Source organism: Liolophura sinensis, chromosome 13 (genome assembly GCF_032854445.1).
Source record: "Liolophura sinensis isolate JHLJ2023 chromosome 13, CUHK_Ljap_v2, whole genome shotgun sequence".
NCBI classification, from domain to species: domain Eukaryota; kingdom Metazoa; phylum Mollusca; class Polyplacophora; order Chitonida; family Chitonidae; genus Liolophura; species Liolophura sinensis.
Window position 1 is genome coordinate 18,842,424 of NC_088307.1, and position 19,286 is coordinate 18,861,709.

The window sequence follows — 19,286 nt, forward strand, 5'->3', positions numbered from 1 at the left end:
CACCCCTCTATGCAGAATCCAGCAAAACCATGGTGAAGTTCTATAAAGCTATTCTAGGCTTAGCTCATAGTTACAACTATATGAACAGCTGGACCACTTCAGCAGCCTAATAGTTAGAGCGTGTGCCACAACTTAGGGTGTCATGGCTGGTGTCTTCGGCATGATATTTCAGTGGCAACAGCACTTTGGCGCCATGGCACAGTTAATATTGACATAAAACCCCAGACATACATACAGGCCAAATACATACACGGATATTGCTACCGTCGTTACAATAACCTGCGATGGTTCTGTAAAACTGGACATTATTCTCTCAAACTCTCGATTTCATTCTCAAACAGTAGCTCGTGCCTCAGTATCAGTTTGTCCATGGTCTATGCAGAGTACATCAGTTTGTCCATAGTCCATTAGGAGTACATCAGTTTGTCCACGGTCCATTAACAGTACACAAGCTTGTTCATGGTCAATTAAGAGTTGGTTATTTACTTTTTTTCGCTCCTTTCACCTTCTGCAAAGAAACCCAGATGTACCAATAATTAGATCATTTTCTTGCCATCAGCATCATGGTATGTAAGACTGCCAAAAATGTATGTCTGAAATCCACTTACTTCTCTTCTTTTAGAATTTTTTTCTCTGAACGAAATGCATATTTGATATTTTTCAAATCTAACCTTGAAACTTTGCTTTTAAGTGATTCTACTTTCATTTTCAACTTTGAAGAAATTCTTTCAGAGTTAACAAGTGTGGTGTGCACCCATGTATACAAATGAGCTATTCCAACATTAAATGCTGGACTTGGGGCCAAAAAAAAACCCAAAACAATTTTATAACATTGTTGACACCAAAATGCCATCACCACTTCAGAATGCAGCTGTGCAATGCAGTCCTGTATCAATTCCTCCACACAGTAAAAGTATTGTACCAGCATTGTCTGGTGTTTACTGCCATACCCAAGGATTTAACTTTTACTTTTAACAGTGATCAGGTTTATACTTGTAGGTGGAGGAAACCAGTGTGCCCAGAGGAAACATCGGTGCCCAGAGGAAACCAGTGTACACAGAGGAAACCAATGTATCCAGAGGAAACATGGGTGCCCAAAGGAATCTGGTGTGTGCAGAGGAAACTGGGTGGCCCAGAGGAAACCTGGGTGCCCACAGGAAACTGATGTGCCCCAAGGAAACTGGAATGCCCAGGAGAAACTGGTGTGCCTATAGGAAGCTGGAGTGCCCAGGGGAAACTGGTGTGCCCATAGGAAGCCGGAGTGCCCAGAAGAAAATGGTATGCCCACAGGAAGCTGGAGTGCCCAGAAGAAAATGGTGTGCCCTTAGGAAGCTGGTGTGCCTGGAGTAAACTACTGTCTTTTGCCTAGCACCTGATAAAACTCCCGACTTGAAGCGTCAAAGAAGACCACCAAGAGTTAGATCTGAACAAACAACATAATTCTTCAATGGTCTGACAGTTGTACCCAGTCACTGCTTACACCATGTTAATCTACACTGTCTTTAAAAACATGGCTGTAAAAACATGAAATTTTCATCAACTGAAATAAAAAGTGAAACAAGACAATGCACTGAAATAAAGTTAATGCAGCACATAACATAACAGAACAGAGCATTCAGAATGTTTGAGGCAACTGGAGGGGTGAGCAGGTGGAACCATTTAGATCTTCACCATGGGGATATAGGAAGGGAAATGAAAATAAATATGTAATAATATTACAGACAACATTAATAACATATGCATGAACAATGTTCTTTTATGTATAAAATATACACAATATAAAATGCTATTATTGTACAAAACGAAAATAAAAATGTTGACACAATGAAGCTAAGCAACCCACTGATTTCACACTTTGACTGATTGCTAGGCTTCAATGTTATTAAGATATAAGTTTGATATTTATGAACATTACACAATTATGATCAAAATTCCAAATATATGCAGGTTTATACAACAGTAGTGCTTGATCAAGCACAGTTTTCAACAGATATGTGTTGTCATGGCAACTATCAGCCACCTTGTAAGGGCAATAACTGCTTCAATTATTTGTTGAAAACTATGTCCAATGTGCTTAAACCATAGATACACAATACTGAATAACATAATACTTACAGCTGAAACGGGGCCTACAAGCCCGAAAAGCGGGAGGAAAAAAAGTAGTACAATGAAAAACAGACGCACAGATTGTGTAATTTTAGGTTGTACATGTGTGGTGAGACATGATATAACGAACTGATTAACAGATTGGTGTTTCATTTCAGTTTTATGCCAGATGTTAATTTCGTGGACGGAGGAAACCAGAATGTAATGTCACAAAAAGAAAGTATCTCTCATGGCACATGCAGACTTTCACTTTTCAGAGAATGTTCATTGTGACCATTTATACCCCCATGGTGGAAAGCCATAGATCTCTAGAAATGCACTCATGAAAAGTGTCAGTAGAAGTCAACTAGTTATCAGTAAAAAACACGTAATGTCTCTTAAAACATTTTAATTACCCTCAATGACCATAAATTTTCGTCCGTGACAAACTTGCTCATTTTTCTTCATTCTAAGAGTTCTATTGATTTTAGAATGGTGTTTTGAGGTTTGCTTGGAACAAGGGATGATATACTACTGGAAAAATGTAATGTCATCACAGAAAATATTACTTTTTGACATTTATTTGCTTCCAAAATATGCACTTTGTGGGTGAATTTTTAGGTCATTTAGGGTAATCTAATCAAAAAAACTTCTTTATCTGAAGCTAGTAACAAAGAAAAATGTCTTGAAAATTTCAATATAAATATAATATAACATTTTTGTTGAATTGAAACTAAAAAAAATGCTAATGGGGCAGAACCTGACTGATCCTCCAAGAAACTGTCCTATTATTAAAATATTTATTTGGACTTTGACATAATTTTTTTTTTTTACATTTTAGTGTCAAAGTTAATTTCTTTTAACATTTTGGTATCTTTTCCATAAGGGCAGAATAAAAAAAAATTCACTACCAACTGGTCCTATGTTTTTCTCATAGGACTGGGTTATGCCCAACAAACATGCTTTTAAGGATGGCCTAATATATCAAAAGTACATACAAGTATAACAGCCTTTAATGATAATGTATTAAGATCCACTTGCTCGTAAGCAGAGGGTATGTAATACTTACGTTCCTCGGTTAACTTAGCTAAAGTTGCAGCCAATCTTTCCTCCATTTCTAGCTTTTGTGTGATGAAATCAGAAGTTGTTGCTTCAGGTGTGTTTTCTATCCAATCAGACTTCTCCTTACAAGTGTTTGTAACAAGTACCTAAAAGATCAAAACTGACTGGTTAACAGTTCTGCAGCGGATAACCTATGGATGTCAAGTGAATATTCCAACCAATGATCAAAAATCTGTTTTGCTGTTTCGTCTATAGAACTGTTGACAAACTATAAGCATATTTCAGCCAGGAATATAGTTCAATAGCGCAATAAAACAGCTGACCGATCATTACTTAGAATATTCACCAGATGACCGTAACACAGCCTATGCCATCTATGTACAAAACATTTAATTTCCAAAGCCCATTCTAAGGTTTGCCACACTTCATACTCCTTACAGTGCATGTGCCGCTCTCAGCATTCTGTTTACATCACTGCAACCACTAGACTAGCTTGACCTTTGAATGTAGGCTTGTTTAAGCTTAGCCTCAGCACTGGTGTTCTTGTGCGGAATTACTTAATCCGCATTCAACAATAAACTGGTTTGCGGCATTGTTTAGAATCATGTTGTGCATACTTTAGATAAAGAGAATTTGCATGTGTATAAAGTATTGTTAGAAACAAAGGTTGTGACAGAGTTTTTCTGTTTTCTAACATCACTTCCTGCCTCATCATCATGACCCCACATAAAAACATATAGGTTGTCTCCCCTTTTTTTCTGCACCAAACGTCAAGCTATGGCTACCAAGGCAGAACATATAGGAGGCACTAATTTACTTGAATGTTTATAGTTTCATGTTGACAGAGTGTAGGTTGCAGTTTTCAAACATATATAGACAAAACAGAGTGGCAGCCATAAGTTTCATCACTTCCTTGATTTCGATCTAAATTACATAACCCAAAATGGCACCAAGAGTATGAGCCTGTATTTCACCCCGACCTTGTCATCTTTCACCCAGCGCCCTTGGATTTTCTCGGGGTCTGCCAAGGTCTCCTGTATGCCCTTAATTGCATCGAGTAATGCTTTTCGAGCCTCTGAAAAGATAAATTGTTACAAGTGACAGCAACAGATTCTGTTTGCCTATTTTTTACTGTAGTTTACTATTAGCAGATACCTCAAATGCAGAACAATACAAAATTACGCTTACTTCGTGAAAATAATCATGTCATGTCAAAGCATCACCTTAAAGGAGAAGAAAACTTGAAAAAATGACACTATAGGCTGAAAAGAGCACATATGGTGGTGCCTGCTGCATAATTTTGCAATTTTTCCTCGCCCTACACATAAAGCCTGAAAACGGCAAAGCAGGCCTAAATCACTGAATCCATCGCATCCTCCATCTTGTAATTTATACTGGGGATGCGTTGCCTCAGCCAATGGTATTTGATTGATATTCAAATTTTCTTCTCTTTTAAGAAAGAGAGCCATCTTCAACAGATGTTGCATTTTAGTCCAGCTGATGTTGGTATTTAGTACAGTCATATTTTTCAGTCTTCTTGAAGAGCAGTTCAGCTTGAAGTGGACTGCAGTGACCTGAACTGGATTTACAGTGGCTGCAAATCAAATTTCCAGCCCATAAGATTGATTGATTGATTGTTGTTTCAAAGCCCTATTCAAGAATTCATCATTTTCATGTATGTATGTATGTTTGGGATCTTTTTTTGATGTACTTAACAATTTGTCAGTCATATTACAATGAGGAGTCATTAAATGTATGTAGATACAGTACTGTGGTAAGGTCAGGTCATCCTGCCAAAGTACTGCTGCCACTGAAGTATCATGTAGAAGACACTAGACATGACACCCCACCCAGTCACATTATACTGACACTGTGCCAACCAGTCATGTTTCCTCTAACCTCTCAGTGCTGAGCACCAAACGAGGCAGCAAAAAGTACTATAAGTATTTTTAGTCTTTGGGATGACCTGACTTGGGCTTGGTCCCAGGACCCAATTGTTCAAAAGTGTATTAGTTAATACTGGTATTATGTCATATTTTATATTTAAAATTTTAGCCAAACTCAGCCGCCAGTGCAGTTATCCACAACCAAAGTGTAACAGCAGCAGTTTTATTTCCTATTTAATATAATGTTACACAATGTTTTTTAGGCCATGTACAAAATTGAAGTTTAAAGTTAAATGTGGTATTAAGTCTTAAAACAGTTTTGAACAACCTGGCCCAGGTCTCCCAACTTCTTTTTCACATATATACAATGTTGGTCAACTTTATGGATGCAGGAAGCAAGAGTGCCATATCCCTTTGACAGATTACTGACAAATTTTCCACAGTGTCATGTGCAGACTTGTATGCCACCATGGTGGGAGACAAATGGTCCATGTAAACACCCAATGTAACTTCATAATTCAAAACAACAAACATACCTGCCCAGTCTAAAAAATCCACACACTCTGACTTGTTGTATCGTAGAGCTGTTTCTCGTGCCCTTTCTCCGTGGCAGTTTCGTTGCTGCAAATCAGCACTGAATTCAACCAAGACTTTGAGGACACTCACCTGACCCCAAGCAGCAGCATGGTGTAAAGCACAATAACCTGAGAAGAAAATAAAACAACACAAAGACAAAAAAATTCATTATTCACTGTTAAACAAAGTGAAGGCATCTGAACAATTATTTAACTCTCTACATGTAAGTACTGTACACTGCATAATTTTTGTGACATTTCTAGGTCTAAACAAATTCATGTACCTTTACAGATTACACTTATTTCCCAATCTTTTCCCATTTTAATTGGTGGATGATAAAATTTATGTATAATAATAATTTGCTCTGGGTTGCGATGTAAATATTATTTATCAGTCTGGACAGGAAAATAATCATAAACTACAGTATGCCTAACAACAACTGCTACAACATATGAACGTGAGAATAAGTTAGAGAAATATGCCAATTTAATCGTAAAATTTGTCATTCATCTATAAAAAAAATGTGATTCGTGTATTAAAACATACATGTATTATCGTAAGGCACTCACCAATATACATACGTAATGTTTTAATCTTGAGAACTCTCCAGTTAAATTTTCTTTCACAGATTGTTGAATGCATGAAAAAGTAGTGGGGATCAATTATCATAGGAATAACTAAAATCAACTACAATAGGCTAACCAAAACAAAATGAACCTTTCTCAGTTGTGTCATTCACATCAGCTCCTCTGTGCAATAATTCTCGGATTATTTCAACGCGCCCCAAAGTAGAAGCAATGTCCAGAGGAGATTTTCCATCGTCACCTCGCTCGGTTATTAACTCCGCCACATTTTCCTTGAACGGGTCTTCGTCGTCATCGAAACATTTGGCAAGCCTGGCCGCGGCTGCTTTGAGAACGCAGTGTGTCACAATATTTGTATTCGGCAACAAAACCTCAACCTCCACTTCTTCCTCTTGTACTTCCTCTTTGTTTTCCTCTGTGGCAGTCATACTTCTTCCAAGTTTTCTTGATTTAGAGTTAGTTTTAGACAGAGTCGCATGAAAGTGCAGACAAATGTGGATACTTGTCGAGGGAATCCCCGTTACGAACAACAATGTGACGTCATTACTTAGAGTGCCTGTTTGAGACGCGACTTCTGATTGGCTGTGAAAAATGGTTTGCCACCGCGAAAGGTAAGGGGTTTTCCAATATTTAACTGAAGCATAAGATCGAAATGTTTTATTCTTCTAAATGTTTGCATAGATCCACAATGGACATGTTTGAATTTATGATTCTTATTCTAAATGTCTTTGTTTTGGCCAAAAAAATTATAGAAAGTTTGAGCTGAATATTTGGTGTAGCAGCATAAGCCAATCAGGGAACGTGTCAGAGACTGTGTCACTGCCCAAAGATGGAGGGGCGAGAAGGAAAGATGTGGACGTTTGATGGAATTTGATGACAAATATTTCGCCTGAGGACTCACCTTGTCTGCGAAATAAGGACACGTAGGATTTCTATCATTACTGCGATTGATACGCAACAGATGTACAAGCGTGTAAATACCGTGGAGCACAGGAAGCGGCCACTCTGTGGGTGTGTAGTTTTGACAGTTCATGCAGGAACTTAATTACAACAACAACGTCTACACCAAAGTGTGCATTTTCATTTTTGTCTTTTTTTTCTGAATCATTTTGGATGTGTAGACCACCTATTATTGTCTAGATGTCTAGAATTTAAATCTCGATAAGCAGATATCTTTTGGAACATTCGAAAAGATGGTGTCATTCTAGGTTAATTACATTCAACGTTAGGGTCTATTTTTCAACAGTTTCTGATATGTACCCACCTGAACGTTAAATCGTTGAATTCAAATACGCGGTAGGTCCATTCCACAAAGTTGGCCCGTAAATCCCACTCCAATATGGTGGCACACGCCAATTGCTGTGGAGGATTGGAGAGAAAATGTAGCCCGAGACCTCAGTTTAAGGGTGGCTTATATATACTGAAACGCGGGGATCGCTGGCAACCCTTAGCTGTGTGAACCTTATTCCAGTATAATGCTTACAAAGAGCTACCCCCTCGTTGAATTCCGATGCATGCGCATTAGGTTCGTCCTGAATAAAGCACGGCAATCATGAAAGCTTAAATATTTATGAACATTGTGCCACAGTCTCTACTTGCCTTTACATCACCATTCTCTTGTAAGTTTTAGCTGAAGTTGAAAATAGGCTCATATTTAGCAGGTTGCGGCGTGCTGTCATGGTTTTAAAATCTGGGTCATCTAGGTGTACATACGCAGCAGAAGTTTGCCTTTCTGTGAAATTTAGAATAGAACCGTTGCCGAAGATAACTCCCCTGTTTACTGCAAACTTAATTTGACGTTTCACACAAATTGTGGGTGTCCGTCATTCTGCTCCATAGCTTTCAGACAATTCCAAATTCGCACCTCTGCTGTAACATGGCTTTCTGTCTGCCAGAACTGACAGCCAGCTGATCAAAACATAGAGACGTGGTGAAAGGTCAACCATGCATGTGCGTCGAGCAACAGCCTGATTTATTAGGTCACGATGTCCACACAGCATTTGAACATAAGTCACAACTGTGAATTATCTTGGGTTTACTGACCTTAACGGCTATAGAATGTGACAAAAATTGGCAGAGGAACAGAGAATGTCTTGGTGAACATGATTTATTGGAGTTTTACTTGATAAATGCATGCATTGATTCATTTTGCACGGATTTTTGTTGGGCGGAGTTTCTACACGCTGAACTGTTTTTAAATACCACTATTTTAAACGTTAGCCAAGTTCATGGGCTAAAGAAAGTGATGCTTTTAATCATGTTTAAATCCATTTCAGACTAGTTATATGCAGAAAATCTGATAAAGTGTTGACTTTTCTCTCTTCAAAATTGTGGTGTGCAGGTATGGCGCATCGGGTGCATCCAAAATCCGGATTGTATCTGAAGCTAGGGCAGAAAACATGGATAAAGAAGCTGATGCGCACATGATAGCTGCGAGCCTTTACTGGAACCTTTAGCATTAGTTTTTCTTGCTCAACTGACTGGGCAAATTGTTCTTTCTGTTCTACATCCATGATGACTGATGAACTCATCGCTAATCGCGGATTTACACTTGAAGGAGTGGTAATAAAGGTCCTATTTTGGAGTTGATTTATGGGCCGACTTCATTTTGCAAAGTGCCTTAAGGAATAGACCTTCCAAGTTTTTGAATTCCATGATCAAACGTTGAGGCAGGTAAATATCAGAAACTGTTGAAAATAAACCTCAGTGTTTAATTTAACTGAACTAGTGTCATTCATTTCGTGTTGATATTTATTAAGATATAGCCTTAGGCTTATCTTTTGAACATCAGCTGTACTAATGTAAACCTAATCTGAAATAGCCTACATGATAGCTCCAGAATCTATATGGATGTGGGCTGGGGTGTTTTAAGGTCAACACACTGACCTTTTAAATTGTCGAAATTTTAATTCTAAGTGCGACCTGATATCGTGTTACAACATATTTTGATAAAAAAAATACCTCGAATACTCAAGCCCAGCACACATGAACAGCATTTGTTGCCGATAATAGGATTTTCAGATCCTGATTTCAAATTATCCGGAATATGAGTTACATTTACCCACACATGGGTAACATTTGGGGTTTATTTTCGAGAGAGAGTTTGTTGTCATTGTGCCCTGGGCTTATATTAGATGTCATGAGAGTTTTTTTTTTTTTTTTTATGTCTTGCAATTTTGTAAATGGTTGTCTGCTATTGCTCTTCTTACAGTTTATATTCGTATTTATTCTTAGACCTTCATAATCTTAAAACTTGCTGAAATACTTCTTGTTGACCTTGAGTTATTTCTCGAAAATACCGGCGTCATATGGCAAAACTGGCGCATGTTAAGTTTCTTTGTTGCGCTATGCTGACCTTGACGACCCAGCATGTTGAAACTTAGAAGAATCAGTTTAATATGCAGGATCAGTCAGCAGTGTGACTCTGATGTGATTTTGAATAGGTCTTGTTTCCTAATGGGGAATTATATGTAAGAGATTATATGTAAAAGATTATATACAATACTCTAAATGATCCCAAATTTCATCCACAAAAGTACATTTTTAGAGACAAATAAATGTCATGAAATGCTGAAAATTTTCCAGTAGAACATCATCCCATGTTCCAAACAAACTCTAAAACACCTTTCTAAACTCAATGGAACTCTCAGAATCTGGGAAAATGGGCAAGTTAGTCATGGATGAAAGTTATGGTTTCATCAAGTTTGTAGCAGATGTGTATGAGTATTTGGTGTTGATTTGCTATGTTGATTGACCTTTCCATAGAGAGGAGTAACTTCAGTGCCCTGGGGACCTAACCACAATATACCACTGATTGTGCATCAGTGGCTGAAGATTCTTCAGTGAATGGCGTGGTTGCCTGTCATGCTGAAATTCCACATCTGAGGTGTCTAGCTAAACAGGTGGTTTCTGCTCGGTTTACTCCACCCATCAATCTGACCACTATGTTGTAAGCGTAACTGAAATATTCTTGATTTGATTTGTGTTTTACGCTGTACTCAAGATTATTTCACTTATACGAAGGCGGTGGCCAGCATTATGGTGGGAGGAAACCGGGCAAAGACCACAACCATCTGCAACTCGCTGGCAGACCTTCCCACCTACTGCCTTAGAGGAAGCCAGCATGAGCTGGTTTGAACTCACACCGACCACATTGGTGAGAGGCCATTGGTGAGAGGATAACGCTGTGCTAACCAACAGAGCCATGGAGGCCCCCGAGATATTCTTGAAGTTAGCATTCAAATAAACAAGTGAAATAAAGGTAGTGAATGACCAAAACAGTGAGCTATTGAAAAGCAACGATGAAATTATTATTGTTTTGATTCACACATCAGTGTTAATATTTCTTGTTCTCCTCCAGCAGTCAGTCAAGATGAATCCGTTTGAACCAGTTTCCATGGAGCGGGCCCCGTCGCCGGCTCGCCTGGCCTACACCTCCGACAAGCACCCCAGGCACACTTTGGAAGCAATAAACGTACTACGCAAACACAGAGAACTTTGTGATGTAGTGCTGATAGTTGGACAGAGAAAAATATTTGCTCATCGAGTGATTCTGTCAGCATGCAGCCCATATTTTCATGCTATGTTCACTGGGGAGCTTGCGGAAAGCCGGCAGACTGAAGTGACCATCCGTGACATAGATGAAAATGCCATGGAGTTGCTTATAGACTTTTGCTACACATCCAACATCACTGTGGAAGAAAGCAATGTTCAGACTCTACTGCCTGCCGCTTGTCTTCTCCAGCTGGCTGAGATACAAGATGTGTGCTGCGAATTCCTCAAAAGACAACTCGACCCCTCAAACTGCCTCGGGATACGAGCTTTCGCAGACACCCACGCCTGTAGAGATTTGCTAAGAATAGCGGATAAGTTTACACAACACAATTTTCAAGAGGTATAACAGCCTTTTATTCTTTCCTTTAAAGGCACTTAACGGTGAACATAAGTTGGCTTCTGCAAATAATGATTTCCTGAAGATAGATTGTTACTAGTTGACCCACTGAACAGCTGAACATAATAAACTTGCCTCACGTGGCAAAATTCTCCTGAGAATGACTTTAAAGTGGAAATGAGAATGAGATTGTCAAAATGGTTTCCTTCTGAGTTACTTTGCTGGTTTATGGATTGTTACAGTACTTAAACAGCATTCAAGCATGTAAGCTGTGATAACAAGCATGGAAATTTGTTGAAATAAATAACTCCTATATAGTCCACCGTTGTAACTGATGAAGAAAGGACTGTTAATTATGTAGACTGAATTGTAAATAGCCTCTTGTTGACAATAAATTTCTCATCTTCTGCCTTCAGGTCATGGAAAGTGAGGAGTTTTTACTGTTACCTGTGAATCAGCTGGTAGACATCATCTCCAGCGATGAGTTGAATGTGAGAAGTGAGGAGCAGGTGTACAACGCTGTAATGGGCTGGGTCAAGTACAACATACAAGAGAGGCGAAACCATCTACCTATGGTGGGTGAAAAGCACCAACTCACTGTGTTGCGCATATTAACATTGAAGTACACAGGGCTTGAAATAAGACCTCATACCAGTTACCTATTTGTTTGTTGTAACCCATTACGTTACAGGATAGGTTACAGTAATTGAACAGAGTGAAACCCTGTTATCTGGGGGTATGTATTATACCGTGATATAGCATTTATTCTCTGTTCTTTATTCTCTTGAGTACAATGTTAAACACCAAGTAATTACATAAGTCAGAAATTATTTTCTCAAATCAAAATTATTTGGCTTTTTATTTTTGAAATTTTATTTTATTGTTAATTTATTATGATGTAAGTATGATTTATTTGATTTTATTTTTTAATAACAGTAAATAAAGATATATTTCCTGCCGGTCTATTAAGGTCTTATGACAATGTAAAAATATGTGTCACTTACTCAAAACTTGGCATTGCGTCATTATAATTAACTCCAATGATTTCTTATCGTAGCTGTCATTTAAATTATTGTTTTAACGAATTTAGCGCTCACGGTGGCACAGTCGGCGCACAACTTTCATACACCCAGAGTGCAATGCACTGTGTGACAGTAAATAAGTTAAAGTTTTCTGTCATCGGGATATGGATTTATGACACTTTCGACTTGAAAGAAGATTGCGCCGAGAACGGGAAATAAATTTTTCAACGTTGTGTAGCGCAGCTCTTCAACAGATTTAGCCATTCAGGGTATTTAGTATTTTATTTTTCTCCAGTTTCATCAGTTTGTCTTCAGTGAATGAAAATTCATTCTCAGAAATTTGTCATTGTGTAACCTCCCTGTAACCTGAACCATAGTTCGCAGCTTATTTCAAGCCCTGAGTACATGCTTTATTATGCCAGAATAGCAACATTAAGTATGTTTGCAGTTATCTTCATTTGAGTCAAGTGACACATGACAGATGCTGGAATAAATAAGCCTATTGGCAAAAAAGACAGAATTATCTTCTGCAGATATACCTTCATCTGTGTTGGCCAGTGTTGGCTTCATTTTACAGCACATATTGAAGATGGGATACAACTTGCATGAAAGATAGAAAAGACCACTTGACTAGAATGCTTTGCATTGGACCCCCAGCCCTTGACTATGTGGTCGAGTGTTCAAGTCCAGCTCTTGCTCAGAAAGCCAGGCATCGCGGAGGTAGGAGCATTAGCTTTCTCTAAGCTCCCACCTCCTCTTCCTTCATTGATGAACCTGATTAGCTTGATGATAGGAATGAAAAAATTCCTGAGATCAGTTGAATGAATAAATGTTCAAGAAGATCTCCTGTCGTAATGGAGTCATACAGACTTACATAACGAATATCTGAATTTTTTTTTTTTTTTGTCAGGTATTACAACATGTGAGGTTACCCTTAATGAGTCCCAAATTTCTAGTCGGAACTGTTGGATCCGACCTGTTAATTAAAAGCGACGAGTCTTGTCGAGATCTAGTCGATGAAGCCAAAAATTATCTCCTCCTGCCACAAGAGCGCCCCCTTATGCAAGGCCCGAGGACACGCCCCCGTAAACCCATACGTTGTGGTGAAGTCTTGTTTGCAGGTGAGTGACAGTTCAGGAATAACTATCAGTTACATTGCGCAGCACTCATTCAGTTCTCCAGGTAAGAGGTATCTGGCCAAGATCCCCTAAGGTAAATTTGTATATATGATGCTTGGCGTTTTATACACGTAAGAATGCAACAATTTCTTGCCATGAGTGAAATATAGACCTCATGAAGAATGTGTTTGCATACATGCTGACAATGAGTTTCTAACACATCCAGGGTGAGAGTAAGGATTTTTTTGTGGTTGGCAAACATTGCTGATCCATTAAGCAAAATGCTTCTGCTGAAGGAGTTTTGTTATCAACTATTCTAGCGTTCAAAATATCACCTGAGCAAACAAACAAGGGTCATGGGTTCACATTTTGTGTTTTTTTCAAGCAGGCCTTCGTTACACTTCAGCTTGTACTGTTACAGTTTTATGGCTACATGTGTGTTTAACCTGTTTTCAGTTGGAGGCTGGTGCAGTGGAGATGCCATATCCAGCGTGGAGAGATTTGACCCACAGACTAATGAGTGGCGGATGGTTGCACCAATGAGCAAGCGGCGTTGTGGAGTGGGCGTGGCTGTACTGAATAGTCTTCTGTATGCAGTGGGAGGTCATGATGGCCAGTCTTATTTAAATAGCATAGAACGGTTAGTAAAAGTGTCTTTAGTTGTCCTTTTTACTCTGAATAATTAGGATTTGGAATTGTCTGTTTTCTTACACCAGATGTTTAAAGTACACTTTTGCTGAAAACACCATGGTGATCATCTGCTCAGATGTAATTTTCAGTACACAGTTGACCTTACACACTTGTTATCAAAGTGTTACCATTGACAACCTTACCAAAATTATTGTTACAACAGACCTTACAAAATTGTTATAAGAAATGATCTTACAATTTTGTTGTCAGAAATGGCCTTACAAAACTGTTACCATGAACAACTTTACCAAAATTGTTTTCATAACAGGCCTTACAAAATTGTTATAAGAAATGACCTCACAAAATTGTTATCAGAAATCGCCTTACAAAATTGTTACCATGGACAACCTTACCAAAATTGTTTTTATAACAGACCTTACAAAGTTGTTATAAGAAATGACCTCACAAAATTGTTATCAGAAATTGCCTTACAAAATTGTTACCATGGACAACCTGACCAAAATTGTTATAACAGACCTTTCAAAATTGCTATCAGAAATCGCCTTACAAAATTATTACCATGGACAGCCTTACCAAAATTGTTATAAGAAATGACCTTACAAAATCATCAGAGGGGACAATACATAATTGTTACTACATATGACCTCACAAAATTGTTTTTGATGACACCTTAGCAAATTATCAGAAATGACCTTACAAAATTGTTATAAGAGGTTACCATACAAAATTGTGCTTAGAGACCACCATGCAAAATTATTAAGATGACTCTCACAAATTGTAATTATGACAAATACGAACCCATAAAATTGCTATGAGAGATAACTCTCATAAAATTATAATCATTGCAGATATGACCCTACAAAATTGTTGATGTTACAGATATGACCCTCAGACCAACCAGTGGAGCAGTGATGTTGCCCCGACCAGTTCGTGTCGAACCAGTGTGGGTGTGGCTGTGTTAGACAGTTACATGTATGCTGTGGGGGGTCAGGATGGAGTCTCATGTCTTAACTTTGTGGAAAGGTGAGGGTTAAAAGTTAGCCAATGACGACTGTAAATTGTTGGACTTAAGGGCCTGTCGTACTCAGTCTTCAGTATATGATGATTCCAATGCTTAGTGTATTGATAAAACGTAACTCTGATATCACGATTACTTTTTGTGCAGATAATATGGGAATGAATCAAAAAGCTGAAATCAGTTGTAGTTTGTATCTATTTTTCAGTTTTCGGGCCATATTTGCTATCTTGTAGTTACGATACCTGCGTGTGCATTTACAGTTCAGCTATAAATTTAAATTTTTAATTTATTACCTGGACGAGTTTTCAAAGAGCATGGAGATCAGTATATATTTACTATTTTCAATAGTTTTGTCCATAGTCTTTGGTTTAAGGACTTGCCGTGTTCTTGCTGTATTTGTCTAACTACTTGTAAACTCTCTCGATCTCTGACCTCATAAGATATGACCCCCAGCTGAACAAGTGGAACAAAGTGGCCTCTATGAGCACCCGACGGCTGGGAGTGGGGGTGGCAGTGTTAGGAGGGTACCTGTATGCTGTGGGAGGGAGTGACGGGACCTCACCTCTTAATACAGGTAGGAAATTCATATTTGCATGTATACTGGTTTAATTATTGTAGCACTGCCCTGAATAGATTATGTTTATCTTTTCATTTGCTGTATTTTTGGTGCTATCATCTTCAGACAGGTGTTTGTCCATATATCTCACTGATCCCGATTATCTTGAATGCTCATTAATTTATGTAAAAATTATGTATTTTACCACTTTCCTATGTTGATAGACCAATTATGTATGCATGCACATGTCGATTGATGACATTTTTGGTGCGAAAATAAGATGTTATCTGGAGTTACTTTTATGGTTAAATGTTGATCAAGTTGTTGTTCCTTGGAGTGACGAAACCTGGGTGTAGGAAATAACGTGTCAGACACCACTGGGTGCTGTTCCAGGAGCAGATAACTCTGCCAGAGTGATGCTTCAGGCTGATGCTACAGCTCGTGGTTTGTTAGACTGCCATTTCACCATGTTTCAGCTGTCTTAGTTAATAATTTTCCATTGATTAACTGACAATCAGGTGAAGGTGTAAACTGTTTCCCTTGATTTAACATGTGATTGTTTTCTTCCTGGGTTTCATTCCCTGTGCCAGTTGTAGTGCGGAATTTTGTTGAACAGAACCGTGTTATTACTTTAGATGTATTTTTGTGACTTGCCGCTCTTCGAACAACATTTTACATTATTGTTTCCTAAGCCTGTTATCCATATACCATGAATGTTTCGCTCTTTGTAATTATTTAGCGGGTAGGGGTTTTGATTAGAAGATCTTCGTGTCATTTTGTGTTTTTGTTTTTGTTTTTACCAGTGGAGCGTTATGACCCTCGGTCTAACCGTTGGACCCCGGTCTCTCCCATGGGCACCCGCAGAAAACACCTGGGAGTAGCCGTCTACAACAACATGATCTACGCTGTGGGGGGCAGGGATGATGCCACAGAGCTGAGCAGTGCTGAGAGGTACAATCCACCCACCAACACATGGCAGCCAGTCGTTGCCATGACATCTCGGAGGAGCGGGGTAAGTGAGACAGTTCTAAAATTGTTTGTTTTATTGGTCAAACTGTGACATACATGTACAACATAAGCTGTTCCCTGTTTGGTTTGTTTGGTTTGTACACTTTGTATGGGCAGTTAGTGGAATGATTTTGTTCCAGTAAAAAAAAAAAAAAGAGTTTTGTGTTAAACAACAATGAAGTTGATAAATAAGAAAATAAATTAGAAAATTTTGCAATATCACAGAAAAAGAAGACCTCACCTACATGTATGTATCTGTGGAATTCAGCAAAAATCTGTATAACACGTATCATTTCTGCTTTCAACTTTGCTCTCTGTATAAAGTGGGACAAATAGTTCGGCACATTATTATTGTTCCATCACACATCATTTCACCGTGCAGAGACCAATTCAGACAATTTTAAAGTCTTAGGTTTCCCATTTAAGAGGCTGGGAAGTCATTTTTGTGTTCTCGTGGTTTAACAAGCAGTACCTTATAAGAAGAAATAATTTTAAAGGAATGCAGAATCTTTTCTGATTGGCTGGTGTGGGAGACCCAGGAAATCCTATTTTTACTGTCAGCCAATCACTATATGTCAATTCTGTATTCCTTTAACATGAAGGTAACACCAACTGGTTTGTTTTTATTTATTTGTTTGGTCAGGAACTCTTTTATTTATACAATTCTGGTCAGGATTCTGGGTCTGCAAAATCAATCTCTTGAGTAGCTGGAGTTAAATTGTTGCCATACCTGACTTACTTCACATCAAGCATTGAATATTACAGAGCTAACTTGGAGCCTGCAGCCTCTTTGCTTTCATGTCCAGCCAGCGGTGGCAGTAACAAGAAAACTGAGTGTATCTAAAGTATCCCGTTGTTATTGACAGGTTGGTTTGGCCGTGGTGAATGGTCAGTTGATGGCCATAGGAGGGTTTGATGGGACGACCTACTTGAAGACCATCGAGGTTTATGACCCAGAACAGAACTGCTGGAAGCTGTGTGGTGGGATGAACTATCGCCGCCTTGGAGGTGGAGTGGGTGTCGTCAGAATGCCACACAATGAACCGCACCTCTGGTGACTAGCGTGGGGCAGAAAGGACAGAGGTCAAGGTCATAACAAGGTGGTCGCAAGTAATCCGGGTCAAAGTTTGTCACAAAACTTCAACCATCTGAAACCAGATATCTGGGCAATGGAGTAACCTGGACCAGGGACTGCATTTGACAACCTCCACACAGGATGATCTCCCCTTCATTGTCAGTGTTTTGTCATTGTCAGTATTTTAACATGTGAAAGATCTGTATTTCAACTTGACACTTGTGCAAACCTGATCGTGTGACCCACCTTGTGTACTGCTGGGCAAACTGCTTTAAGGGGAGATAACTGTGTAACGTCTGACTAAAGTTTGACCAGATTTGCCAGACCATGATCTGGAAACTATTCTTTCTGCCTGGTGAAAACACTGTGTGACTTTGCAATAAGTTATTGACGACTTTTTTGCCACAAGATGATTTATTATATCATCCTGATGGTTTCATAATTCTGCTTTATTGGAAATTGTCCTTTGTAAGCATCCTGTGTTGTTACGATATCATACTGTCCTGCTGTCATATGTGGGAGACTGCTTGTGAGGCAGAGATTCTGTTTCGTGAAGTACTTTTTGTGCTTGTGTCAGATATTTATGAAAACAATGAATGCTCTAATGGTGGACTGAAAAGTGCCCACAAGGTCACTGGATCTGATCATGGAGAATAATTTTATGCATTGTCCATTATTTTGTGATTGATACATCTGATGTCTGCACACATTAAACATCAGGCTGATGCTTACGTGTTCGTCAAAAATTGTCTTCTCTAAGAACACATTATATTCGTCTGTTTTTTTTTGTTGTGCATTACCTGGGGACATTTGACAAATTAGAAGGTAAATTGTGCAATGTTGTCCAACAGGCACTGCTACCAAGTTATCGGATCCGAAAATAAGTGCTTTTGTTGTAAGAGAAATAAAGTAGATTGAACATCAAACATTCAGTAGTTTGCAACAGTTTGAGTGTTGTTTGCAACGGGTAAACTGTGGAGCTCTTGAGAATTGTTGCTGTCTTAAGAGGTCTACAAATGCAAAGCAGTACTTGAAACAACATTGCAGTCACAGGGTCTGTCAACGTCAGATTTACTAACAACATTTTTATTATTTTTGTTTTTTTGTGTTTTTTGTTAATGCATGCATTTTGTGATTGATACATTGAATGTCTGCACACATCAACCATTAGACTGATGTTTAGGTGTTCCGTTAAAAATATCAAGGTTTGTAAACACATCATTTGTCCATCAATACCAAACAGAATTCAGCATGTGACTTGTTGTGTCCAAAGTTCTCAGCTTTTAGTGTATCAGGTGAGATTTTTACTCTAGTTCATTTGCACTGAGTTGTTCCCCCTTGGTAACATTGTGATCTGTATCAAAGAGTTTGTAACCACCTGTAGCACAGAGGTCCAAAATGATGAACTTTTGTTCTTTCTTCTATTACATCGGAATTCTCTCATAAAAACCCCTTGGCAGTACACAAGCATTCCAGGTTCCAGCATTACAAGTACACACAGAACACATCGACGTGTTTAGCTGCAGAACACATCGACGTGTTTAGCTGCGATTTAGGCCCTTTTGTACAACTTGTCCTCGAGTCTCCTATTGACAAAAAGTATATCTCCATGCTCTGTATATCTCATCAGGACAGGATTGCTGGCCTGTTTTCCATGACCATAGAGATTTGAAAACCAGAGAAAACAGTCCTTTCACAGTATTTCCTTTCACATGCACTCTATGAGGAACACCAATGCATATTTCGGTAACATA

At 38.7% G+C, this 19,286-nt stretch overlaps 2 protein-coding genes across 3 annotated transcripts; one reads left to right on the forward strand and one right to left on the reverse strand.

Annotated features, from left to right (window-relative positions):
• Positions 1-260: 260 nt before the first annotated feature.
• Positions 261-6,698, reverse strand: LOC135480575 (ankyrin repeat domain-containing protein 45-like). 2 transcript variants are annotated; one of them, XM_064760441.1, is made up of 6 exons: positions 6,327-6,698; positions 5,570-5,737; positions 4,128-4,222; positions 3,155-3,293; positions 2,116-2,129; positions 261-508 (listed from the first exon to the last, which is right to left on the reverse strand). In XM_064760441.1, exons 1-6 carry the CDS (start codon positions 6,619-6,621, stop codon positions 479-481), a joined length of 741 nt encoding a protein of 246 aa, XP_064616511.1. In that variant the 5' UTR covers positions 6,622-6,698; the 3' UTR covers positions 261-478. The 2 variants fall into 2 exon arrangements, with proteins under 2 accessions (XP_064616511.1, XP_064616512.1); XM_064760442.1 differs by lacking the exon at positions 2,116-2,129.
• Positions 6,699-6,907: 209 nt separating this feature from the next.
• LOC135480464 (kelch-like protein diablo) lies at positions 6,908-18,779 on the forward strand. The gene is made up of 9 exons (XM_064760302.1): positions 6,908-7,263; positions 10,557-11,087; positions 11,501-11,659; positions 13,017-13,227; positions 13,681-13,864; positions 14,755-14,898; positions 15,334-15,467; positions 16,253-16,461; positions 17,324-18,779. The coding sequence occupies exons 1-9, from the start codon at positions 7,225-7,227 to the stop codon at positions 17,513-17,515; spliced, it is 1,803 nt and encodes a 600-aa protein (XP_064616372.1). The 5' UTR covers positions 6,908-7,224; the 3' UTR covers positions 17,516-18,779.
• Positions 18,780-19,286: the final 507 nt, after the last annotated feature.